Consider the following 27,999-nt stretch of genomic DNA (forward strand, 5'->3'; position numbering starts at 1 on the left):
TTTAGATTGAGGGTATAGACAAAATCCTGTGTTCTAAAGTTATTTGGGCCAGCTCTCCCCCTTGCTTCAGTGTAAACATGCTATCCCACTGGAAATGCAGTTAGATTCATCTGATGCTCGTTGTACTCTATCTGAGGGTTCTCCCCACCCCCTAATCTTAAATAACCCAAATAAAGCGACACAGTGAGTATTCCATCTGTGCTTGTTATGGTGGAAATAATTACTATAAACACCATTTTCAGCCGCGTTTAGCAGACCCATGTTCTAACATCGCTGGATTAATGCTCTGCCTTCTGAATTTAAATCAGCAGGAGTCCTCAGGCAGCAATCTTAGCTGCACTCGTGTGGAAGCCCCTAGTCAGCGTGAAATCTGTGAGGGTGTCTTACTGCTGACTCTGGAACAGAAGATGTTTTCTGAAGATATGTGCTGTCCTGACAGTGGAGGTGCGTGTGCAGGTGGCGGTCCCTGTGTGCCGGGAGAAGATGCCGGGATGCTCACCCTGGTCAGCGAGACTGAGGGGGACCCCTTTAGGCAGATTCCCACGGAAGACGAATACGTGGACAGGCCCCCCCGGACCCCAGACTCTATATTGTTCCTCACTCAGCCTGGAAGCACATCCACACCGCCTTTCCCTGAACCCCTGGAGGTGGGAGAGAATGACAGTCTAAGCCAGTGCTTCACTGGAACAGAGAGCTTGGTGGATTCCGAAAGCTGCCCCTTCGCTGAGCCTCTGTGCAGGACTGACTGGATTCCCATGTCCTCCGAAAAGTACTTGCAAAGAGAAGTGGAAGGTGGCAATTGCCCCCACTGGGCAGCCAGCTCCAGCTCTGCAGATGGCTGTGCAGGCTGCAGGAACCCTGCTGGGGAGGACCGGGAACCCCTGATGGGTTGCCCCCAAAGTGGACCCTTGCCCCAGAGCGCCTATGGCATGGGCCTTCCTCCCGAAGCAGCTCATGGGGCAGAGGCGGGAGGCCAGCCCATGGATGGGGCTGACGCACGGCTTCCCAGCTCCACGAGGGGAGGTCCTGGCTCTGGAGGCCCTTCCAGTGACCAGCCACCTGCGTCAGGTAAGTGACTCTGCTGGTTTCTCCCTTCTGAGCAAAAAGGCCTGGTCTCTGTGCAGTATCTGGGGACAAGTGTCACATGCCGTTCTGGAAAGAGGGACGCTAACATGGGAAAAGTTCAGCTCGAGCATTTTCTCCTGATAAGCCTCTTTACAGGCTGGGTTTTGAGTCAGTCCACATGTTGGCTTTGTGGATTGTACCCCTGGGGCTCTCTCTCTTGGTTTATACGTGCCCCTTGCCCTTTTGCATTCAGGCTTCTCACAATGGGATTAGACCTCAAATCCCAGCATTGACCCCTGAAGACAATGCCAACATTGACCACAAGACTGGCTGAAGTCAAGGCATTCCCTCAGATTTCTGGGTTTGGGTTTTTTCTTTAAAGCGACCTAGGCCTCAAATTGCCCCCTAAAAAAGCTCTTATAAGTTTCAGGATGACAAACAAAATTGTTTAGTTAATCGTTGATTAATTAATATTTATTGAGTGTAGCTTGTTGATTCTGGGCCAAATTAATGAGGCAGTGGCTGTCCTTTGATGCTTTTTATGAGAAGCACCTTTTATAAACACTGCATAGGATATATCTATGGAACCAGGAGGGTGGTTTTACAGTTTAAAATCATTATAGAGATTTATTGCTGCACCACTGCTTGAGCGTGAATAGCCCACCAGTTGTAATATTATAACTTTTTTCTGCGAAGGTAAAACATCCTCTGTTTTATTATGTAGTTACAGGGAACTTTTCTGCTGATGGTGAGGGCTTCCTCTGGTTCCGGGGATTATTTGCTGTATTATGGGAAGGGGGTGGTCAGGGATCTCTGAGAATTTTCTGAAAGCTATAGACCCTCTCTCCAGAAAAAGGAATATATGCATATGTACTTTTTAAGGGGCTTCACAGAATCCTCCCAAACTCCAAAACCACAAAGCCCGTTCATGGACCACCTTTATCCTGGGATGCTTTTTCTTTTTCTTTCCTGCCTCTTTATTTAGACTGCCACCGGGTCTAGCAGCTGGTCTTTGAATTATTTTATAACCATGAGGTAGCTCAATCGGGCCCTAAATGGAGACTCTTTTGCCCCATGCTGATGATGGCTCCTGGCTTATTGGGTAGAACAATGAATTTGAATCTGTTCTCCAAGGTTTGTGGTTTTGCTGCAACTACACAGATTCACTGATGTGTAAATTCTTTATCAGTTCTCAGTCGAACTGAAAGGAGGAGGTGGGCTTGGGGATATTTTCCAAAGAACTGATGTGTTTTTCCTCCAGAAGACCTCAACTGTTTTTTTCAAAGATTTTAAGTGATTTCCGTGTCTAAAAGTTTGGCTCTATGGTTCGTTTGTATTGTTCTCTTTCTTTTCTACAGGTTAATTTTCTTCCCACTGGTTGCACACACAGAGAGAACACGAGTATTTGGGGGTGTGGGGAGGAGGGAGGCGGAACCTCAATTTGGCAGCTGCCACGTCTTGTGACACTGCCAGGGGACAGACCTGTTTTTCAGTTGCTAACATCAGGAAGGTGATGTTTGCTGCTGTGTAAAAAGCAGCAGCAGTTCTTGGAAGAACAGCACTGGCCAAAGTGAAAGAGGTCAATTTTTTCGTAGTGTCGTGAGACCAAAAAGGTGGATCCGAGCTCTCCTATAAGGAGTTAAAGCAGTGCCCATCTCTGCTTTTTTTAATCTTTTTTTTCTCCAGCACTAAACATCTAGGAACGGAAAGAAGAAAAAAAAAAGTGTGTCATCAACTAAGTGGTATTAATTTGCAAAAAGCTTACACTGCTTTTTCTGTCTTAATCTGGTGCTCAGCCATGTAAAACATCCGTAGAGAGTTGCCAGCAAGTGGGCCAAATTCATGTTCGCCTGAGGAGAAGTAGCAGCCAGACTGATTTTTGAGGCTGTGCAGGTCTCTCCATAATTACTTCTACATAAACAGGCCTTCTGATTCCTGCTCAAAATAGCACTTTCTCATTATTGCTTTTTTTTTTAATTGTCATAGTTTATCTTCTATAAAATGTGTGAAAGAGGATGGAGCTTGGGTGGGGTTAATCTTACATGATCTCCTGAAAGCCACTGTGCTCTCAGGACTTGAGGGAGGTGACCTTTTTATTGGCTTTTGGATTTTTATATGTGAGTGTTTAAGAAGAAAAAAACTTACAACCAAATCAAGTGGTTTCTGCAGAAATGACAGGGTTGGGTGCCACCTAAGTAGGGAAAAGTATCTCCTTTGCACCCAGCTTCCTTTTGAAGAGGATGATTGTTCTTCAAACAGCTCACAAGCCTATCTTTCAAAACTGATACCCGTCGGTAAGTCTGTGTTAGCAGTGTCACAGCTCTTAAAGCACGAGGAGGGTTATCAGCAAAAACCAACGAAAGGGGAAAACATACTTGTGGTTTTGTTTCGCGTAACCATGTCTTGATTTACGTCTTAAATTTTCCTGATGACATGACGGTGGTTACCTTGGTATAAGCCCTTTCACCTGGAGTTTGGAGAATTCTGTGTCTAGAAAATGATGTCATGTGAAAGAACCACTTGTGATTAATGTGTCATTAGTTGGCCTGTGACTTGCTTCTGGCTCCTGAGATCACTTAATTGGTTCAGACACTTCTGAACTGGAGAGAGGTGTTTGTTCCCAGGGCCCACAACGATTCTTATTAAGCACCAGTTACATGATTCTCTATCAAATCTTTATTGAGGGTCCACCGAGACACGGAGACTTGGAAAAGCTTGGAAAACAAGTAGGGATTGGTGCTAGGGAATGGACAACACAAAAAGAATCAATAATTTGAGAAAGCAAGGCCCTCCATGGACAGCCCCCCTAACCTGCAGCCTGTTGGTCCTCTTCACCTGCTCACCCACCTGAGTTTGGCCAATGCCAGCCTCAGCCATTTTTAGTGGGAATCTCTCACTTTCCTGCTTCTGCACTGTAACAGGCCTCCCCTAGTGTGGCCACCCTGTCCCTGCACGGTCCCCTTTTCCAGAGCACCCAGCTCCTCCTGACCTTCAAGTCCCAGCTCAAATGCTGCTTCCTAAACCAGGGATGCACGTTGGCTGCCTGGGTGGCCACTCTCCCCTTCCGTGCCCTCGGCAGCCCCTCGTAATTCGTCTTGGCCTCTTTCTCACTGAGCCCAGCACACTCATACCTTTATCAACAGCCATCTCTAGGCAGCCATGAACAGTTAGTTGGTAGGGATTGCCGTGACCTTCACCACTCCCGATCTTTCTAGTCTCTCCCATGGCAGCCTGCTCACAGTATAAATGAATAAATGTTCATAAGCTCATTCATTCATTTGTTCATTCCTCCATCCATCCAGTCATGAATAACTAAAGGAATAAGAGCCCATAGCTTCCTGTTTGTTCCCTAACTCACTCTTCGGTCTGTTCAGGGGAGCAGGGGGCCAGGCAGGGGATGGAAGGATGGCCGCTAGCTGTCCTGGGCAGACTTAGGTGTCCTGGGCAGAGGAGGCAGAGATGGCAGAAAAAAGGATGCGCTGGTCCCTCCAAGTGGCATAGACATACCTAGGCTAATGCCTGGGAGCCAAGGGCACTGGAGGATGAGGGTTCACGCCTGACTCCCACATCCCCCACCCTTGGTCTCCCATCCCTGGGCCCCACCCCGTCCTGAAATGACTATTCTTGACCATCCACTTCCATCCTGAAAGACAGATAAACGTTCTCTTACCCCAGTTTTCTTCCCCTTCCTCCCCTCCCCCTGAGCAAAGGACAGTCCTCTGTTTCTAACTTTCTTCTCTCTCCTGTTGCAATGCCATCCACTAACTTGTGTTTGACTTTTAGCTAAGTATCGTAAGGGCAGGTATTAGCTAGCTGATTCTACCAATTAAAAATATTTTTTAATTCAGTTATTTGGTAATAAAATTCAGCATTCATTGATGCTAAAGGTCAATGCATTATTTCAAAATATAAGAACAATTCGTTCACTGTATCTTTTAGTTTAGCCCTACTTCCCTTCCTTCTCTTCTAATTTTGGAAGGGTTTCATTTGTCAGCCATTCTAAGTAATTTTCAAGCATGATTCAGAATGGAACTATTAAATACTGTTTCCCTTCCCATATCATCATAGACCCAGTTTCTTCCAAATGCCTGAAACAGATCTTGCATTTCCATAAAAAGGAAAATCACATGAGAAGCATATGGGTTAAATATAAAATAAGTTTTTAAAAAATTCCAAAAGAACCCAATATAGCCTGGGTAATTTGAGTGGATTTGTGTATATTTTTAGTTCTTTTCCTTGGAAGAAAATCTACATGACAATTGGGTGATATTATTTGCTATAGTTCTTGTGATTTAATATTCATACGTTATGCATTTTAAACAACATAATAAGCCTTTGAGAAGATAAGTATGCATTACCTTGCTTAAATCTCTCTGCCGGAGAAATAGGGATTCCACGGGGCCTGCTATGCAAAGCAGGGACTTAGCAAACTATAAACATCTTTCTGGTCATGATGAGACACTTCATTTATTCATTGTTTCTGTTGACTTAAAATGCTATTTTTAACTCTCTCAAGTGACCTGAAAATTCTTCTAGCTAAGTCACATTAAATATTAATGTTAAGCCAACCAACCCATTTTAAATGTTAGAAACTCTTCAGTTTTTCTAATTTAATAAAAACCCTCATGTCATGCTAATTCTCAAATCATCCTTTTGGGTAGCCTTCACATAGAAGTCTATCAATCTCCTTGTGTTCAGAGACACATTAAGCCTGTTCTAACATCCCGAAGGTTGCATTTTGATCAGTGACATTATAGGTATTAGTTACCAGGTGCTGGCTAAGTGATTCGTGTAGGTATTACCTTCCCACTTCCTCACAGGAATCCTATGGGCAAGTTCCTTGCCCAGGACCACACAGCGAGTCAGCGATGAAACCATGACTCAACTATCTGATTCTGAAGTCTATGCCTTCAACCATGGCACTGTCTCCCTATAAATCAGTGCCAATGTTACTGATTTCATTTGTTTACCGTGCGCTGGAGAATCCTCAGTGTGCTGTAGAATAAGGGCAAACTCGGGCTGGGATCATTGGCTACTCAGGCTGAGCGCAGGGCAGTGGCCAGGCCAGGCCCAGAAGGTTCCATGGGAGGGGGCGCTAGTGTCTGTGCAGGAGGTGATGGCTACTTTGACCTCTGAGTCCCATTTCTTCTGCCAGTTGTCTCAGGAAGTTACTGTTTTCACTGTCAACGGTTCTTTTGGAAGGAAAGCTCTTTCTTCCATGTGCCTCCAACCCCATCTTTTTTTGAAAGTAAAATAAAATTAAAATAAATGCCAGAGGCAGCTTGCTGGGGAAAGCTGGCGGAAAGACAGCTTCGGAGAGTAGGGAAGAGGGAAGTGACGGGCCTGGCTTTGCTCGTATTCCCAGAGGTCTGTGGACTAATGGGACCTATGAAAACCTTAAGCCTTCTTAAGGCATCTTGGACAAGCCTCATGCACCTCATCCCTCCCTTTCCACATTCCCCCCTTAACCAGCCACCAGCAAGGGAGAAGGTCTCCCCTGACATCAGAACGTCCTGGGGTTTCCTTGGTTCTCAGTGGAGAGGGCTACCCCTTCCGGGCATGTACCAACTGTGGAAACCCCGGCAACCATGCTGATGAGGGGGCCCGCAGCACCCACCTTGCTGACATGGGGTCCTTTTGACTCGCCATCCCAGGGCCTTGCCCTCTCAAGTCCGTTCACACAACCGTGTAAAACCCTCTGAGAGGCAGAAAGCTGATTTCAAGGAACGATTGTAAACAAGGACAGTTCAGGACCGAGGCGTAATACAGGGTAAGGATATCACCAACTCATTCAAAACCTTGACCTACTCTAGTGCTGCATTCAACTAGCTGCTGACTTGCATGATGAGAAGTGAGATGGTGGGGGATTTGTGTAGAATTACACAGACGAGTGTTCAAACCAGAGACAGTCAGAATGATGGATTATTTCAGCAAAGAAAATAAAAGTTGGTTAGATTGCTAGAGGTAAGTGCCCTTTCAGTCTTCAGGGTATTTTGAAGTCCTTCAACAAGACAGGGATGGAAAGGTAACATGACCACTCAGTACATTTCCCGAATCTCATTTCCTGGGGAGTTCCGTGAGCACAAACATTACATTCTGGGAGTAATAATGCCAGCATTGCACCTGTGAGAAACTCTGTGCTATTTCCCAAGCATTTTCAAATCCACTGTCTCGTTTGGCCCTATGCCATCCTGCTGGCTGTTCACACATTCATTTATTCATTCATTTATCATATGCCTGCTCTGGGCGGCTGCACGCTGCCAGGCTAGCTGGGCTTGAAAATGGATGCTCATTTCTTAAAGAGCAGACCGAGTTGTTAGGCAGTTTGTCCCAATTCCACAGCTGGTGGAGGCCGAGCCAGGGCAGGACCAGAGCTGTCAGGGTCCTGCGCTCTCCTCTGTCCCAACCCCCTTTCTGTCCCTCCTGTACTCGGGCAGCCACTGAAACCACCACCCTTTTAGTCACCTGTCATGCTCTTCAGAGAGTGAAACCCCACTCTAAGCTGCTAAAACCTCTTTGCTATTGAAGTTGAGACAGGTGAGACTAGGATGCCATGGATGTTAGTAGATTACTTGCAGGTGAGTCTGTATTGTGATGAGGCTGGAGAAAGAAGGCTCTTAGACCGTTTTCATCCCTGAAGCCATGTCAGTCAGTCGAGGGGGAAAAAGAAGCAAGCCTGGAATGCTCCCATGCGGAGGAACCGCGAGCTGGTGTTTGTAATGCAGCCAGCCTGGCACAGAGGGAGCATGCAGTACATTCTGGATTTGAGGTGTTCCATCACTATGAGTATTATAATAGTGATCTAGCTTAATCTTAATCTAGCTTCACTTAACCATAGATTAGCCCACATTCTCCTAACCTCTGTAGAGTGACCTGACGGAAGCCGACAGCACACTGATTACTCACAGCTAATGGGTCACTCTAGGACACCCCGGACCTTCTGCGCCCGCCCAGAGAATGGCCGCGCTTCCTAAAATCCACAGGTCTGCCCAGTCTTAAGAGTGTGAGCTGATCCTGTTGTAATTTAAAACTTTAACTGTTGCATTAACTGGATAAAAAAGAAAAAAAATGAAGTTGATAAGCATGAGAATTATTTCTATGAAACTATTAAGTGCTTCAGGAAGATTCAGAGAATGAGCTGCTAAAATCTTTCTGCTGTTGAAGTTGAGAGTGTGAGGTGATGAAAGCCTGAGGCAATAAAACTCTAGACGGATTCTGCACTTAGACTGCTTGGCAGCTGGCTTGGTTCTCATTTCACTTTAAATAAACCAAAACGAGATCGGAGGCAAAGCCTGACAGGTAGAATGGATACAGTCAGCAGACCTTTTCTCAAAGGGACAAGCCTCAGTTCTCTATCAGAAAGTGGGTGTTGATAGTTTTATAGCAGGTGGCAAGTGGCTTGAACACCAGGGAAACATATCACAGAGTCCACATTTTAGGAGCACCAGTGGGTCGCCTCTGCAACTCAGAGTTTTACCGAACGTTGAATTTTTTTTTTTTTTGGTACGCGGGCCTCTCACCATTGTGGCCTCTCCCGTTGCGGAGCACAGGCTCCGGACGCGCAGGCTCAGCGGCCATGGCTCACGGGCCCAGCCGCTCCGCGGCATGTGGGATCTTCCCGGACCAGGGCACGAACCCGCGTCCCCTGCATCGGCAGGCGGACTCTCAACCACTGCGCCACCAGGGAAGCCCCGAGTTCTTTATCAATAGAGAAAATTGGATCGGCAAATGTGTCTGCAATATTGAAACTTATCCAACTTATAAGATGTTACCTCCAAAAAGAGTAGCATTAGAGCATCAGTGAGGGGGGGAGGGGGAAACAGAGCAGCACTCCTTATAGCTGTCTGCCATCTGCTACAGAGTTTCCAGAGCCCAGTGAAAAGTGGATATATAAAGCCCCCTGTGCAAAAATTAGTAAGGATTTCAAGATGATGACAACAGAACATTAAACAAGCACGGGGCCCTTCTGAGCACAGGGCCCTGAGCGACTGCACAAGTCACATGCCCCTGAAGATGGCTCTCCTGTCACTTACTGTTACTGGCAAATAAGTAGAGCTTTTTAAAGTTTAGTCTGTACCAGTTCACTACTCTCATAAAAGTCAGTGTGAATGGAACAGACTTGGACTTGATCGAAGGTAGTTTTTGTCATTAATTGTGCTTTCGATGAAGAAATACATGAAGAATAAAATTGAGAATCTCATACTCTTTCTAGGTAGCTTTTCTTTACATCCTAATCGTCAGGAATTTAAAGGCCTTTTTTTGGTCCTGCCCTCCCTACTGTGCCCCCCGCAAGAATAATATTCTTGATCCAGTCTGTGGATCGAAGAATTATGAAATGTTTAAATATATTTCTTAGGAAAAAGGGTTTGAGTTCCATTTTGGAAAAAAAATAGAAAATAAGGATATCGATCCTATAGAATATATCAAAAATATATTGTTGACCATGACCATGAGGTAAAGGCATGGAATGAAATTTTTTTGTTTGTTTGTTTTTTTGGCTGCACGGCATGTGGGATCTTAGTTCCCTGACCAGGGATCAAACCCATGCCCCTTATGTTGGAAGCGTGGAGTCTTAACCACTGGACCGCCAGGGAAGTCCCCTGGAATGAAATTCTTAAGAAGAAAAGTTTAACACAAAATCTTGATGTGTAAGATAATGGTTAAAAAAAAAAGGGGTTTTATCTGAGTTTAGACAAACTGAAGATTCTGACGAGGAAGGTAAACAACAATGGAGTCATGATGATGATTTGTTGGAAAATAAAATTTTAAATGATGGAGAAATTATATATACCATGACATAAACAGATAAATCCATATGAAGAGGACAAAAAAGATATTAAATTCAGGACCATAAATCAATCACGCAGTGGCTAGCACTGCCCTGTGTGTAGGTTTACAAGATACTGAAGAACAACAGAACCATGCTGTTCTTCAATGTTGTAATAATAAAAAGCTAAAGGAATTGTACCAAGAAAAAAATCATACGTTAAAGCAACTTAAATTTGCTCTTATTAAATAATCATGGTTTTTTATTTTTTAATTTTTTAATTTTTTATCTTTTCTGCGATACGCGGGCCTCTCACTGTTGTGGCCTCTCCCGTTGCGGAGCACAGTCTCCGGACGCGCAGGCTCAGCGGCCATGGCTCACGGGCCCAGCTGCTCCGCGGCATGTGGGATCCTCCCGGACCGGGGCACGAACCCGTGTTCTGTGCATCGGCAGGCGGACTCTCAACCACTGCGCCACCAGGGAAGCCCTATTTTTTTATTTTTAAACAGTACATTTTAAATTGGAATATGGTTTATGGTATACACATATTTTTGATTTCTCACTTTGACTTTTTCTGTTAACTAGTGATCCCTCAACTAGGAAGACTTCTCCTGTGTTAATTATTATGCTCATTCATGCTGCTGCTGCTACAGTAGAGACCTTATATCAGCTCTCAGTTAGCAGTTGTCGAGTTACTTGAAAAAGTCATTTACAAGTTCACCTCTTCAACATCTTTTTAAACTTAAAACATATAACTTGCATTCACACATTGATTTTTTAGCATAGGGACATATGTGTTGGCTGAATATAGTTTCCTGAGCCTTTTTCACGTTAACCACACCATCTTAATTTCCAGGCATACAAGTCTGAATGCAAACTCCTTCTGCATTTTTAAAGACTCTTTTTCATTTTTTCTTTTAACAGCTGCCTTGTCCATGCCACCACACACCAGTTCAGCAGCTTGCTGATGTCTTTTGTTTTGCGTTTAGTGGCTCACATTTATTTGGGTCCTTGCAAAGCATTCACTTTAGTTTTCTTAGAAACATTTGCCTTTTTTTCACACTTACTTACATTTCACAACTTTACATAAAGACAGACCTTGGAGATACTGCAGGTTCAGTTCCAGACCACCGCAATAAAGCAAACACCACAATAAAGTGAGTCACACGAATTTTTTTGGTTTCCCAGTGCATATAAAATTATGTTTACACTATACTGTAGTCTATTAAGTGTGCAATGGCATGTCTAAAAAAATAATGTACATACTCAGTTTAAAAATACTTTATTGCCGGGCTTCCCTGGTGGCGCAGTGGTTGAGAGTCCACCTGCCGATGCAGGGGACACGGGTTCGTGCCCCAGTCCGGGAGGATCCCACATGCCACGGAGCGGCTGGGCCCGTGAGCCATGGCCACTGAGCCTGCACGTCCGGAGCCTGTGCTCCGCAACGGGAGAGGCCACAACAGTCAGAGGCCCGCGTACCACAAAAAAAAACCAGACAAACAAACAAAAAAACTTTATTGCCAAAAATGCTAACCATCATCTGACAATGCAGGGTTGCCACAGACCTTCAACTTGTAAAAAACGCAGTATTTTCAAAGCACAGTAAACCCAAGAGCAAGAAGACGAGGTACATTTGTATTTCATTAGATTTCCCAATAGGTTCAACTAGTTAAAAACAGACTTAAGAACTAACTTGGTAACTGGTGAGAGCAGAAAGACATAGACATAATAGAGAGTAGACCTGTAGCATAGAGTACGCTGGATGTTATGAACACCTATGTTTTTTTAAAATTTTTATTTTATATTGGAGGATAGTTGATTCACAATGTTGTGTTAGTTTCAGGTGTACAGCTAAGTGATTCAGTTATACATATACATATATCTATTCTTTTTCAAATTCCCTCCCAATTTAGGTTATTGCGAACATTGAGTAGAGTTATGTATGCTATACAGTAGGTCTCTGTTGGTTATCTATTTTAAATATAGTAGTGTGTATATGTCAATCCCAAACCCCCAATTTATCCCCCCTCCACTTTCCCCTTTGGTAACCATAAGTTTGTTTTCTAAGTCTGTGAGTCTGTTTCTATTTTGTAAACAAGTTCATTTGTATCATTTTTTTTAGATTCCACATTTAAGTGATATCATATGATATTTGTCTTTCTCTGTCTGACTTAACTTCACTTAGTATGATAATCTCTAGGTCCATCCATGTTGCTGCAAATGGCATTATTTCATTCTTTTTAATGGCTGAGTAATATTTCATTGTATATATGTACCACAACGGATTTTCTTTATCCATTCATCTGTTGATGGACATTCAGGTTGTTTCCATGTCTTGGCTCTTGTAAACAGCACTGCAATGAACACTGGGGTGCATGTATCCTTTCCAACCATAGTTTTCTCTGGATATATGCCCAGGAGTGGGATTGCTGGATCATGTCTGTGTATTTTAGAGGGAATGGAGAACATGGGTCAACCTGACTAGTTAGTGAATGGAATACTAGCTGTACTTGCCCAAGTCGCTTGGGGGAATTAATAGGCAAATAAATCCCTGCCACCACCCATCTAGGAACATCCCTGATACAATTGCCAACGGGAGAAAGAGCGTGAGTCACAAATCCTCCCTTGTGACTTTCAATTTGTTGCTCATATTTGAAATCTGTTTTCATTGAAATCCCTGTAATGGGCCACTGTGCCTGTCTCAAGATCTCTGAAGGTACCCTGTGGGTGGAGGGAAGGCTCCTGGTATTTCCTGTATGCTGTTATTTCAGTCAGACCATCCAAAATATGCCTTCCACATTTGGGAGAAATCTCTTCATGGAAAGTAATGACAGAAACGATTTTATTTGTGTAGTTATTATTAAGCTTTGTCACAACAGAGAAGGAAAAAAAAAAAAAGATGAGGTTAATAGGCACTGTTTTTATGTTCACCTTCCCTGGTCAGACTGAAAGATTCTGCTTGTGATGCTGAGTGTTGGGGCATTTCTGCATCTGCTTGGTTTGTGGCATTTATTTTCACCTGGGTCATTTGTAGAGCATCAGTCTTTGACATAGGAGAATAAGAGGTAGTAGGTTTCCTAACATTTGTTGAACTTTCTATTTGTTTTTCAAAAGGCCCACTAATTAAAGACTGGCTAAATCCAGTCACCCACAAAAAGTGATGACAGTACCCCCTGAGGACAAAACACCTCCCAGGGATCAGAAGGAAAGAGTGATTTGTAAGATTGTTTTTGTTTGGTTGGTTGGCTTTTCTCCATTTTAGTCTTGTGAATCTCTTTTTTTTCTAGGAGTTTGAAAAAATGTTAAGGAAGTTAATTTCTGCTAAATACTGAGCCCGGGTGGCCCCATGGCCCTCCAGGGCCGAGCTTAGGGACCTCTCCAGGGAGGGTGAAAAGATGTGGAAGAGTCTGGTCAGAGAGGAGGCCGGGCTGCGGTGGGCTCCAGGGTCCTAACAGGCAGCAACCTTCGCTCCAGCCTTTGCTTCCCTTCCTGATGCATTTGACCATTGCTGAACCATTGGCTGTGTTTGCTGCGTAACCATCACGTGCGCACACCCTTTTGCAACATCTGAATCCTGTCTGTGATTCTGCGATGCGGGCGGGCTCTCCTGCCAGTGTCCCCGAGGTCAATGTGGCCAACGACAAAACTTGAGGATGGCCCACTGTCTTGCTTCTCTTCCCTCGTCTTCTTTCTCTCTCCCTCCCTTTTTTCTTCCTCCACCTCAGTCAGGCCCGGTGAGACGGCAAAGGAAGGAACCACGGGGAGTGCCCCATGCATTTTAGGGGACGGGTGGGTGAGGAAGGGCCGCCCGTGAGAGGGCCGGGGCGCCAGCGCCCCTCCATTTATTGGGAAACTTTCCTCTCACAAGACCAAGTTCTCGCCCAGAACTGATGACTCACCCTCTGCGTGTTCTCTCTTCCTCTCCCCTTGTAGGAAATGTGACTGGAAACAGTAACTCCACGTTTATTTCCAGCGGGCAGGTGATGAATTTCAAGGGTGACATCATCGTGGTCTACGTCAGTCAGAACTCGCAGGAGGGTCCGGCGGGGCCGGGCGGCGGCGCGGGGGAGCCGGTGGGCCGCCCGGTGCAGGAGGAGAGCCCGCAGTGCTGCGACTCGTTCGCCGGCCTCGGGCCGCGCTTCCCGGACACGTGCGCCGGCCTCGAGGTGGGCCCGGGGCTGCAGGAGCGAGGCGCCCCCGGGCCCGACAAGGCCTCGCGGCCGGTGCAGGAGCAGGGGGAGGCCGAAGCCGGCGCGCCCGAGACGCGGCGCTGAGCAGCCGAGAACCCGCTGCGGTTGCAGCCGGGCGGGCGCGGAGCTGCGGGCCTTCCAGCCCGCCCTCCGCGCCGCGCACGTCGGCAGCCGCGTCCCCAGCTGACGACGCCGCGCACCCGCGCCTGGGCGGGGCTGAGGGCGGGTCCTGGGATGGGGCGGGGTCGTAGCCCCCGAGGTGTGCCTTTGAGCCCATCCGTTCGGTACGCCTGCGTCAAATGACCGGACGTTCTTTATCCATCTTGTTCTAAATAGAGTCAGGGACTTTAAAAACAAACAAGCAAACAAAAGGACATTTGTTATTACTACTCACTTCCATCCACAGTCACGTGTCTACTAATTGCACAGGTACACGTTGCTCTCTTCTGTTACTCCACTTTTTACCTCCTTCTATAGTTTCTTCTTCCACTTCCACTTCCCATTATTAGTTCATCAGTAGTTTGTCTCTTTGTGACATCTGTTTTTATGGCTGTCCTGTTCTATTTGGGTCTGTATCCCTTCCCCCACCCCGTCCTCCATGTTTGATATTTGTACGTCACTGTCTCTCATAACGTTTCTCTTGATACTGTCCGCCCTTTTTTCTTTTTACTGTTTAACGATTTTCTTGAAAAGTCTCCTAAGGGTGATGGTCTTCTTTATATGTTTTCTTTTGGTCCCTTCTCACAAGTAGATGCCTGTGTTTTGGTGATGGTGGGGGTGGGGAGAGGTGAGGAGTCTACTAAGCACTTTTGGAAGAAGGCTAGAAATGTGAAGCCTTGGGGGAGGCTCAGAGAACAAGAGGAGGGACTTTTAGCTTTCGAAAACTTTTCTGAGTTCTCAGTTTTCTAAAGGAAGGAAAAGGGGAAACCCCATTTTCACCCTGAATGTTTTTTAAGTTTGTGTCAATTTCTAGGCAGCACTAAGTTGCAATTCGTGTCTGCCTCCTTTACTCCATCTCAAAATGGTTCATTCCCCCCGGGTGAATGTAGTACCCTTCCCAGCAGAGGCAGTCAGGTACTTGGGAAACTAAATCTCAAAAATCCAAGTTGCTGCACGTGGCATTCTTATTCTTGATGTGTCCCTGGAAAAGATGTGGAAAATGAGTAGGACATGGGATGGCCTGCACACACGGTGAAAGGAAGGTGCCAGGAAAGTTCAAGAAAGGAAGAATAAAGTTGTGCATTTGTTTTCCTTCTAAACAAGAATAGCATAAATGTGTTTAGGCAGTAGGCACCATTTTCTTCCTAAAAAATCGTGTATCTGTAATTTAGCCTTGTAGAAGTGGAAAACACTCTTATTATTTTCCATGCGTTTGTTTACATTAAAAACCAAATCCTTATATTGTGAACTTAAGAAAACTTATCATAGAGTTGCTTTTCTCTTAGCATCAGTGCTCTTGTGAGGAAACATACAATGTGAGTCAGAGTGAAAGGAATTACCTAGAATGTTTCATCTGTTGTGGCCAGTGAGCATTTGTTCTCCTCAAATACTAAAGTTAAAATATCTAAGCACATTAAAATTAATTTTGCAGATCTGGTTGGTTTTAAGAGTGCTGATAGTAGTCACTGTCCAGACGTTAATGGCCACAAATGCCCAGCTGAAGGGAATAATCGTTGATCACTGGTTTCTCCCTGTTGGTTGCAGGTCTCTTGGAAATGCTAGAATAGTACCCATCAATTATGACTTCTAATGGAGAAGCAGAGGTGGTTCTATAATTTATGGGGCTTCTTAGCGGACATGAAAAACTGCAGGAAATAACTGTGTTGCCAGGATGATCCGTTGGTGGGAATTTACTGTCTGTGCTGCCCTTTTAGTTCACATCCATCCAAAGAGAGATGTTATAAAAATGGATGAAGCCATTAAACCTTTTGACATATTAAACAAAGTATAGTTCACAAAGGAGAAGGCTGAGCTAAAGATCCAAGTTTCTACTGTGACTGTCATCATCTCACTGATACTTTCCTTTTTTTTTTCTATAAAAAGGCACTAATTTTTGACATTTTCCCAAACTAGAGATAACATAAGGATGCTACAGTGAATGTTAAAGTATCTTGAGCTCCTTAAATAAAAGGTGCTAAATAAATACATAAGAATCTACTTTCAGAAAAGGTAGTGTTCTTTCCCATGCTGATCCCTATTAATTGTATATTGATCCAAAGACAATTAAATGATAGGAGGTATATAGCAAATATAGGTCTGTGTCTGTGTATTATACAGATGTATATGACAAATGTAAACAATGAAATGAAGACAATAATGAAAAACTGGGGAATGTGATAAAGAGATTATTAAACTTATATTTGATGATAAAAAACTTTTTTAGTGGCTTGTTTAAACAAAGCTTTTTGTGAAATAATGATCTGACTTCTTTCTGATCTCTATGATGTACTGTGGTATCAAATGTTGGTTATGTGGTGTCATTGGTGGAAACCTCAACAAGAGTTGGGACAGAAAGTGCCTTGTTTTAATAATATATCTACCATTGATCTCATAAGTACAATTCTTTAAAATGTAGGTTGGTTAGGCAGTGAAAGAGTTGAAATGGAAATGGAGTCTAGTGTCTTCTACCCACACCTAATTCAGCTATCAGAAGTAGGAAGAATTAATTTCTTCTCTCTACCTGCAAGCACAAAGAGTAGTTTGAATGTGAGGTATTGGAACCTTCCTATGGCAAAGGAAAAGAGGACTCTTGCTGTGTAACAAGCTACCCCAAAACTTAGTGGTTTAAAACAACCACCATTGATTTAGCTCCCAGCCCTGTGGGTTGGCTCAGCTTGGTTGGTTCATTAGGCCTGGAGGAGCCCAGCTGGGCTTGCTGACCTGCGTGCAGTCTGCAGGCTGACTGGCTGGGGGAAGGCTGGCTGGACTGAACCCTGTCCACGCGGTCCCTCATCCTCCCAGCAGGCTGCCCTGGCCTTCTTCTCATGGTGGTGCCTGGGTTCTGAGAGCAAACAAAACCATATCAGGCTTTTTGAGACCTAGGCTTGAACTGATGTGCTGTCATTTCTGCCACATTCTGTTGGCCAAAGTAAGACACAGGGTAGCCAGATTGAAGGGGTGAGGACACAGAGTTGCAGGGTGACACTGAGAGAGTGGTAGATACAAGGAGGGGAGAATGGAGCCCTTTTGCCATCTCCACCACAGGAACATTGTTCATAATCAAATGGTGCTGGGGAGAGTGCAGCTGGGAGCAGGAGAGGAACGTTTCCTAGCCCCCAATAAGTGCTTCCTTCTCTGGTGACCAGATTCCTTCGATGCAGAGTACAGTCAATCCCTACAAATGAGTATTGAGATTCCTTCCAAAGCCAAATATCCATGATGAGGGAACTGGGTCTATGGTACTACTGCATTCCATTGGCACAGATCGTGGAAAAGTGACGATTTGTAAAGTCAAGAAAACTGGTGAGATCCTTTGGGTAGAAGAACCTGCTACATAAACAGATAAACGATGTCGTGTTCACCCTTTAGGCTGATTCAACAAACAAACTCTTTATGGTTGGGTACTGGGAAAAAGGGTGAGCTTGAGCAGAAGTACTGTCTTTGGTGGAAGAGGCATCATTTTGAAATGTTTGCTCTTTGACAGTCTCTGATGGCACATGACTCTCCTTGGCCTGGGGAGCTCTGGGGTGCTCTGGGCGTGAGTTGCATAACCTCCTTTTGTGAGAAAGGATAAATCATTCAAAGGCCTAAACATTCGGTTGGTGAGTCATCATTTTTATTTAATGCACTTTTGATGCTTGGGCCCCGAGCATCCCTGAGAAAGGAGATGAAGATAGCTGCAGAGTCCCAGGGAGTCTGGGACGTCCTAGATTTCTGGGGAAGACTGTGGACATTGCTGTGCTCCAGGGCACAAGGAGGGGTTATCGGTGGAATTCCTGACTCCCCAGGGCTATGCTGGTGAACAGACTACTTTGCAACTACTAAAACCTTTCCAAAAATAGGTGGGTAGGACTTGCCTCCTAGCACAGCGGTTAAGAATCTGCCTGCCAATGCAGGGGACACAGGTCTGAGCCCTGGTCTGGGAAGATCCCACATGCCACGGTGCAACTAAGCCCCTGCGCCACAACTACGGAGGCTGCGCTCTACAGCTCGCGAGCCACAACTACTGAGCCCGCGTGCCACAACTACTGAGCCCGCGTGCCACAACTACTGAAGCCCGTGCACCTAGAGCCCGTGCTCCGCAACAAGAGAAGCCACTGCAGTGAGAAGCCCGCGCCCCACAACGAAGAGTACCCCCACTCGCCACAACTAGACAAAGCCCACGTGCAGCAACAAAGACCCAATGCAGCCATAAATAAATAAATAAATAAATTTATTTAAAAAAAGAATAGGTGGGTACCTGAAGTTGGGCAGGGGTGGGGTCAGCAGTGAGCACAAGCGTGTAAGGTGGTATCACTGAAGCCAAGCTCAGAAGTGCAGGGGAGCCACAGATTCTGGAAACCCTGGACCAATGCTCCCATGGCAGCTTCTGCTATGGAGCTGATTTAATATAATGAAATGGGTTATTTCTTCCTTCATAACTTTATTTAATTTAAAAGAATTCCTTAACCCTTTCAGCCTACATTATGGCTTGATATCACTGTTTATAGTGAAAATTTCTCTAAAAACCTTTTTGTATAGAAATAGCTATATTTATAATTTAGACTCTTTAAATATTATAGCATAATACCCTTGAGATCCATCCAAGTTATTGGGTACATCAGCAGTTAGTTCATTTTTATTGCTGAGTAGTATTCTGTTGTATGGATGTACCACCGCTTATTCACCCACACTTGGATTCTTTCCGGCTTGGGGCAATTACAAATAAAGCTGCTATAATAATTTGTGTGGACATGTGTTTTCATTTCTCTTGGGTAAATACCCAGGTGTAGAATTGTGGGATCATATGGTAAATATATATTTAACTCTATAAGAAACTGTGAAATTATTTTCCAAAGTGGCTGTACCATTTTACATTCCGTTCATTTCATCAGCAATGAAGGAGAGTTCCAGTTGCTCCATATCCTCACCAGCACTCGGTAGCATCAGTTGTTGGTTTATTTTAATTTTAGCCATTCTGATAGATGTCATTGTGACTTTAATTTAATTTACATTTTCAGCCCATGACTGAGCATCTTTTCATATGTTTATTTGGCCATCTTTATCTCTTATTTGGTGAAGTGTGTGTTTGAATCTTTTGCCTATTTTTTAATTGGTTTGGTTATTTTCTTATTGTGTTTTGAAAGTTCTTTATATATTCTGGATATGAGAATATATAGGTTTTTAGGGCCTTTTATTTCAATGACAAAGAAACCATGGAAAAATACACATTTAAAGCTTTTAGAGCATTCTGAAAGTATACTTAATACCATTAGTAAAAAAGTGAAGATGTCGCAATTTTTCATTTTATTAAAAAATTAAGGTTCAGGATATGTATAGCAGTAACATTTTTTTCAGAGTAAATGTTTCTACAATAAAACCTCTCTTCACAGTGGGACTCGCAGTGTCAGGGCCCAGAGCCGTCGCTTGCTCTGTGGGCTGCTCTGTCCTATAAGGCTTTATGGAATGCATCAGTCACGCTTCTAGGGAGCGCATTCATCCATGGAAACTGTGAGTTTTGTGTTTTACATGCTGGTATAAATGTCTCTATTTGGTTGGAAACGTGGAATGTTTTTCTATTGATATTTTCTGATTTCATTATTTTATATATTAATAATAATATTATAATAATGAGGTGCTGGGAGAGGGAAACCATGAAAACAAACTCCAAATGCCACCGTCACCTATTCTGGAAATAGAGGGAGCTGGTAGCCATGGGATAGACTTTGTTATCATGGGAAAGGTTGTTTGGTCTTACGAAGTTAAGGCCAGTTGGTATCTGTCGGCTGGAGTGTCATGGGATCCGTTGTGCCCTGACAAAAATGCTCCACAGTTGCCCTTGGTCTGCAGAACTAGTGGAGGGGAAGGCAGTAAGGCCGGGCTGCATGGAGACGTACCACACTCAGGAGCTTTGTGAAGGGTTAGGAGCATCCATGGGGGGTCCCCTGGGAGAAAGGACACCAAGGGTTCTGAGGAGCACTGGGCTGGTGCTGAACAGTTGGGGCTGACAGGTGGACACTCCTGCAGGCCCAGCCACGTCCACTCAGCTCTGGGGACAGTGGCTGAGCATGAGCGAGGTAAGTCCAACATTATCCCTGGAGGCTCTCCTCCCCTCAACAGCACACAGGTACCTATATGTGTGGGACAGTGCTCGACAGTGACCAGAGGCCGTGACAGACCACAACTGAGCTCACTAGCTTTTCTCATCTTCTCTGGGGTATTTGGAAGGAGACCAGTTCCCCTTTGGACCAAGTAAGACCTTGGGGTTCTTGGATGCCTGGAGGGAGAGGCTTTACATGTGATCTGTTTGACATATGGGGGCTCCAGCAATTAATAGGAAAAAGAAAAGAGGTGCAGCTGTGTTTATACTTGCAGCTGGTGAAGCAGGCATGCCAGAGATGGACAGATAATGGAAAAGAGGAATCAGGACTTTATGAATTTGACCACAACTACCCCAAAGAGATCCAAACCTTTCACATGGACTCCACGGCCCCCAGCCCTGCAGGTTCATCCCACACCACCCTCCTCCATTCCAGCTGCACTTGTCTCCCAGTGCACATGCTGCAGGATGGTGCAGTCAGAGGAAATAGCATGTGTGAAGGGATAGGATGTGTGTTCCCCTGGTCCTGACTTCTTCCCTCTGAGATAGACTGGGATCGTATTAGTAGCTCTTTTTCTAACCAATCAGAAAACAAGGACAATCTAGATGGGGAGAGGCCATGCCATGGAGCAGGGGTCACTGATGAGAATGTGTCAGAACCAGGGAGTCTTGTCTCTCTGTGTGTCTGTGCCCCCCCCATCCTCCTGCACTCTTCCTTTCCAACTTCCCTGACCGCCTCTCTGTCCCCTAATTCTGTGTCGCTTTCTCCCTCTTTTCCTGTTGCTCAAGCCATTCTCTGACTCTCTGACTCTTCCCCCAGGCACTTGGTCCGCTTCCCCTTTTCCATCCTTCCATGTGGCTCCCACATTCCTTATTGTTCCCTCAACGCCTCTTCTGTTCCTCCCTGCCTCCTGGGCCCTCAGAGCCTCCCCTGCCCAGATTCCTCATGTCCTGTGTCCAATCCCTGCTCTGGTCCCCTCTGCCAGGTCCTCCATTTCCCTCCTCCACCCCGCGACCTCGGGCTGCAGAGGGCGCTGTGCTGAGGTCTTCTTGCTGAAGCTAAACCTTCTACCCATCACTCTCTAAGAATGTGACTTTTTCTTGGAAATTACCCTGTTTATTCCTCTTGCACCAGTGAGCATATTGCTTTCATGTCAAGCCAAAGTCCAGATCCCACCTTCCTTAGGAAAGGACCCCTCAGGCACAAAGTTTGGACTCGAATCTCACCATTTCAACCTCTGGCTGCATGTATGGATCCATAGCATTGTGTTCTATTATTATTTTTAATTAATTAGTTTATTTTTGGCTGTGTTGGGTCTTCGTTGCTGCGTGCGGGCTTTCTCCAGTTGGGGCGCGCGGGGGCTAATCTTCGTTGTGGTGCACAGGCTTCTTATTACGGTGGCTTCTCTTGTTGCGGAGCACGGGCTCTAGGTGCACGGGCTTCAGTAGTTGTGGCACGTGGGCTCAGTAGTGGTGGCTCACGGGCTCTAGAGCGCAGGCTCGGTAGTTGTGGTGCATGGGTTTAGTTGCTCCGCGGCATGTGGGATCTTCCCGGACCAGGGCTCGAACCCGTGTCCCCTGTATTGGCAGGCGGATTCTTAACCGCTGCGCCACCAGGGAAGCTCAGCATTGTGTTTTAAATGGTTGTTTAAACCCTTAAAGCCTGCTCAATGGTAGGTGAAACCAACAACTATTTCTGACTGCCTCAAAGTCAAGCTTGCACAAAGGAACCCACTGTGGTGAAATCAGGTCAGTTCAGGGAGGGATTTCAAAGACGAACCTTAGATGTTGGAAGGGCAGGAAGGAGGCAGCTCCAGAGGCAGCCCCTCGGTTCTTGCCCCCTCACGTTCCCCCTCAGACTCAGTTTCTCTCTGTCTCCCTTGTAGCTTTGCTATGCGTGGTGCAGGTAATAGCTGCTCTCTTCCCAAGTCTTCAGCACCCAAATCCTTTCATTTCCAGTGTCCACTACCCACTGGCCAGATGTATTTGTGTGTATGTGTATATGTGTATAGATAAACCTTATAGATATAAACTACACCCAGTTTATACATAAGACAGTTCCAAATTCCATGAGATAACACTCTAGGTATCTCAACACAACTTTCCAACCAGAACACCATTCATAGATCACATGGATCAGTCCAATCAGTGGCCAAGGAGGGCCACTAACATAAAACAAGGCACTTGTTTTATGGGACAGTCAGGCCTGTGGGAAGAAGTGTGTCCAGAGGAAGATGGAGGATGCTGGACCCCTGAGCCATGTGTAGCCCTGACTGCTGAGGTCTGATAACATGAGCAAACACAGCGAGGACAAGATCATTACAAGACTTTCATTCTCTTCCAGTTTCTGTTCTATCAATAATGACTCAAGAAAAGATACATCTTTCTAGTTGGAAGACACAATTTAAGGTTCTGCTCTGAAGACGTTGGTGGGAAAGTGGGACTATTTAGAAAAGAGTTCTTTGTGTGCCTTCCTTTTTAAAATAAGCATTTTTATTAAGCCAGAGCTGGCTATGCTTCTGAAGGTAAAGTAAGGATAGAGCAGTCATTCCTGACAATATATTACTCAGCCATAAAAGAAGAAGGTAATTCTGCCATTTGCAACAACATGGATGGACCTCGAGGGCAGTATGCTAAGTGAAATAAGTCAGACAGAGAAAGACAAATACTGTGTGATGTCACTTGCATGTGGAATCTAAAAAAGCCAAACTCACAGAGACCAGAGTAGTTGCCAGGGGGCTGGAGGTGGGGCAATGGGGAGATGCTGGTGAAAGTTACAAAATCCCAGTTATAAGAGGAATAACTTCTGGAGATCTAATGTGCAGCATGGTGACTCTAGTTAGCAATACTGTATTAAATACTTGAAGGTTGCTGGGAGAGTAGATCTTAAATGTTCTCATCACAGAAAATTATGTGAGGTGATGGAGGTGTTAACTAAGTTTACTGTGGTAATCATTTCACAATATACATGTGTATCAAATCATCACGTTGTATACGTTAAACTTAACGCAATGTTATATGTCAGTCGATACATCTGGGGAAAAAGTAATTCCCAGTGATAAGAGAAACAAACCTTAGGCGCCACGAGAGTTCACGTGTCAGGACTGAGGCGCAGTATGACAGCAGAGCCAGGGGCCCTAAGATCTGAGCAGAATCCTTGCCCAATGCTGAACTGTCATTTGTCACTAAGCCCCGGCCTCTCACACTGACAGCGGACTCTGCTCTTGACCTTCAATTCCTGCTGTAAATAAACCCACTTGTGGCGGCCTCCCGGGGAGAGCAACAGCAGTGATCACTGACAGTCCTCGTACAGGAAGACAAGAATGTGGGTTTGACTCAAGGTAAAGAGAGAGCCTCACCTCACGTGGATAACGTTATAGGTAACATCTGCGCAAATAACTACCATTTGTTGAAGCCACCTGCAAAGTTATATACATACATACATATATATATAATCATGTCATATATATATATGATATGAATATATATATATATAATTATATATATTATATATATATAATCCCATTTAATCATCACAGCAAATCCAAAGTGACTCTTGTTATCTTTACAGTAGAGAGAATAGGGTCAGTGAAATTAATGAACTTCCACAAGCTCACAAAACTGGTGTGTGGGTTTTGCACCCAAGCCCCAAGGTTTGCGTTCCTGCCCACTTTTTTTTTTTTTTTTTTTGTGGTACGCGGGCCTCTCACTGCTGTGGCCTCTCCCGTTGCGGAGCACAGGCTCCGGACGCGCAGGCTCAGCGGCCATGGCTCACGGGCCCAGCAGCTCCGCAGCACGTGGGATCTTCCCAGACCGGGGCACGAACCCGTGTCCCCTGCATCGGCAGGCGGACTCTCAACCACTGCGCCACCAGGGAAGCCCCCTGCCCACTTTTATAATGACTTTGTGGATTGTGGTCATGTTTATATCCACTCTGTTTTGCTTCCTCTAAAGTGTTCTGTTTTTGGCTATAGCAAAGTTATGTACACTAGAGTAGAACTGATGTGGATGGAATATATCAGTGATGTGAATATTTTTTTAAAACCCCAAACCCTCTTATTATAATCAGACTTAGTTTCCCAAATTCATTAGTGAGCCCTAAAACTTTGCATTAGACACTTTATAGCCTAGGCACACAGTCTGTTGGCCCTATGTCCCCAAAGGGATTCCTTTCTGTGAATAAGATGATGTTGGTTTTCCTTTTTGTGCACCTAGAGCAAGTGTAGACTCACATGCAACGTCATTTCAAACTCAGCAGTTATCTGACACTTCATATCTGAGTATCCATGGACGGTGTGGATGGTGAGCAGATGTCCACGGGATAGAGGACATCTTCCAGGAGGGGCGGATGGTGGCCTCTGTTCTCCAAGGGCACTTTAGTCAGTCAGGGCCCTGTCAACCTGTGCATCTGTCTCCTGCTCAGACGGAGCAAAGCAGCTATAGCGGAACATCTGGGCTAGTTATTTGAAGAACAAAGGACCTGCCCACCTTCCCCACACTTGTTTGCATCAAGAGTGTTAATGAAAGCTTATTCAACATCAGCATGATACTTAGGAAGTCACAAAATGCCTGGTTTTTAAATCAGTTTTATTGAGTCAGTATAATTTAGTACCTGCAGTAAAATTCACCTTTTCTAGGACTGCAGTTCTATGAATTCTAACAGATGCATGTTGTCATGTAACCACCACCATAATCAAGACAGCATTTCCATCTTTGCAAAAGTCCCCCCTTGCTCCTTTGTAGAAAACTGCCCACCTCCCACCAGCCCCTGCCACCTGCAGATCCATTCTGTGTCCCTAGAGCTTTGCCTTTTCCACCATGGATGGAACCATACAGTGTGCAGCTATTTGAGTCTGGCCTCTTTCACTTAGCACAGTGTTCGTTTTTGCATGTATCCATAGTTTGTTCCTTTTTGTTGCTGAGTAGTATTCTTTTGCCTGGATATGGTTTGTTTATCCATTCACCAGTTGAGTGACATTTGGGTTATTTTCAGTTTGGGGTAATTGTGAATAAAGCTGCTCTAAATCTTCACATCCAGGATTTTGTGTGGATATAGTTTTCATTTCTCGTGAGTAAATACCTAGGAGTGGGATTGTTGGACTCTCTGGTAAGAGTGTGTTTGCAATATGGCAATGTATGAGGGTCAATTACCCACCCTCCCTCCTCGCCAGCACTTGGTATTGTCCACAACCTGGCTCTAAACACAGTTTCAAATATTTACTAATGATGAGCGGACTTTGTATTGTTTTGTTTCCTAAAAGCAAGGCTTCTGAGGACTTTAGATCTATCTGAAGAAGTTAATAATGAGGTACATTATTCTGGGTCATTGCACTCTTAAATTATGGCTTTTTCCCTCTTATGATGTAATTAAAACTTTTACAACCAACATCCCTGATAGCCATGCAGTCAGTAGTCTAGCAATTGATCCTGTGTCCAAGGGGTATTTTTAAACATTCAAATGAGGTTATACTTTCATTAAAAGGAAGCTTTCAACTTCCTTAATGCTGTTTTGAGACGCATGTGAAGATTCCTGTGCTCTGGGGAAAACTGAAACCATAATAAGAGCAATGGTAACCTGGGACTGTTCTCATGTCTCTTGTAGGAAATGGCTTTTTTTTTTTAAGCTAGCTGTCTATATGATACATGTGGATTGTCTGCTTCCAGAATTCTGTACAACCAATTTAGGATACATCCTGAGTTGTCCCCAATTTGCCTCTAATTCCCCTCATTGCCCAACTGATCTTTTCCTAGTCAATCCAGGCATGCTACAAATTTTAAATAATCAGCATTAGTGCAAAGGGAACATAATTAGAGAATCAACACTTTGTAATCAAAATAATTATGTAAACCAATATTAAGACAGAGACTCACAGCTTGAAGTAGTCACCATCTTTGGAGCATGGATTGGGCAGTTCTTGGTTACCCAGGGAAAGAGAGTAATGTGACATTGTGTCGGCCACAGGGTGACAGGGCAGCACGTGGAGAGCCACCTGGGTAGGACTCTCCCTTCCCCCTTGGCAGCAATTCACAAGCCAAGCGAACATTATTTGTAAAATCAGCACTTTACAAATAAAACATGGAAGCTTCTGTGATGATTTTAACTAATTGTCACTGGTAGAATTGTTGAGTGTTTGAATTACTAGGTAGGCAAGGGGCTCCTGGTTTAGTCTCGCTAGAAAGGCCTCCAGATGGGCCCGTTATCTTCAGGCCTGAAGGGCTGACCTGCGAATTGTCAGTCAGGTTCTGCCTCTGAACTACTGAAGCCCCACAGAAGCTGAAAGGGAGAAGATGGAAGTTTCACAAGTGGCTAGAGCGCTCACCGTATCCCTCAGAATTCCAGCAAAATTGTTTCCTCAGTGATGGATCCCAAATAAGAGAGGGAGATGCGAGGAGAGGTTGGAACTAACGTTGATTAAGCAACTACTATGTGCTAATTTGTGCTAGAGTCTGTTTCATGAATTTTCAATTTTAATTCTATCAACCACTCACGAGGGAAGTGTTATCTCCCATAACTACAAATAGCTGGAGAAATCGAGTCTCAGCGAGGTGAGTTAACTTGCTCATGTTGCTAATTAAGTGACAAAACTCAGTCCCACCAAATCCGACTCTAGAACTTGTTCGTTTCCCGCCACCCCACAACTGCCTCCTCGAAGACCGGACAGCATCCCTTCAAAAACCTGCCTTCCCTTGGTGTCCCAGGAATACGCAGGATGCCCAGTTAACTTTTCAGATAAACAACAAATACATTTTCAGTATTTGGATGTCCCAAATATTGCATGAACCATGAAGATTCTAAAAATAATTCCGTGTTTATCCGAAATGCAAATGTAACTAGGCATCCTCCATTTCTATTTGCTAAATAGAGCTACCCTGACCCTCACTGATGCTTTCGGGCCATAATGGAGATGCCAGTAGTCTGCAGGTCACTCTTCACTGCAAACACGTTTTTTCCCGTTGTGTCTTTTGGGTGGTGGAGTGAGAAGGCTGGGCTGTAAAGGAGAGCTCCATCACATGTGTGAAAATAACAAGCGTTTCCCTCTTTAAGGATCACAGAACTGTGATCGGGCTGGAAAACGCTGGGCTGGATTTCCATGATCCCCACGTGCCTAGTTTAGAGCTTTGCAAAGTTCGTTTTTGTGGAGTCCTAGCCCATGAGTGATTTTGTGGAAAAATAACTTTGGGAAATGCCACCTACGGGACCCCCTGGGAGAGTCCTGGGGCACATTAGATCATTGAAGGTCCTGAGAAATCCGATAGGAAAGACTGCTGTTAACTTGCTGAAGCTGAGAGCTTCTCAGTCTCTCCGAAGACAACAGTTGGAGCCCCTGCCTGTGGGATGACTGGAAACCCAGTCCTTCCTCAGGTTCCCCTCTGAGAGTGTTTCTGAGAATCTGCAAGGAATATGTGTACATATACCTTTTTATTTTGGGGGCCTCAGCATGGAGGTGAGTCAGCAGTACTCAGTTGCTAACACCGAGCTTACACGGTCTATAAGTCCTTAGAGGTGTCGGCTCTCTGGGCTGGGCCGTCTCCACCTCCATGTCACCTCTTTCCACCTTGTCACCTGCTTGCTCAGGCAGCTGGGCTCTGCCATATTGATTTGTCCTGTGTGTAGACAATAGCCTGCTCCTTTCTTCCCCTTTCCCAGCACAGAAAAGACAGTCAGCCTTGGAAACCAAGCAACTCCCAGAGCCGGCAGTTCAATCGCCTGCACGGTGCTCCTCATCAGTGGAGCGCTG

General features: G+C 45.0%; 1 protein-coding gene across 3 annotated transcripts in view; it reads left to right on the forward strand.

Moving 5' to 3' along the window:
- TNFRSF11A (TNF receptor superfamily member 11a) overlaps nt 1-16,361 on the forward strand; it is a 57,290-nt gene extending 40,929 nt beyond the window's left edge. For 2 of the 3 annotated variants that reach the window (XM_082641544.1, XM_082641546.1), the window contains 2 exons: nt 309-1,068; nt 13,766-16,361. In XM_082641544.1, coding sequence (XP_082497670.1) covers nt 309-1,068; nt 13,766-14,106 — 1,101 coding nt within the window. In that variant the 3' untranslated portion in view covers nt 14,107-16,361. The remainder of the gene's footprint in view (nt 1-308; nt 1,069-13,765) is intronic. The other variant, XM_082641545.1, reaches the window with a different exon arrangement.
- The last annotated feature ends 11,638 nt before the right edge of the window (nt 16,362-27,999 follow it).

Source organism: Mesoplodon mirus, assembly GCF_964341445.2.
Source record: "Mesoplodon mirus genome assembly, chromosome: 13".
In the NCBI taxonomy this organism is placed as follows: Eukaryota; Metazoa; Chordata; class Mammalia; order Artiodactyla; family Ziphiidae; genus Mesoplodon; species Mesoplodon mirus.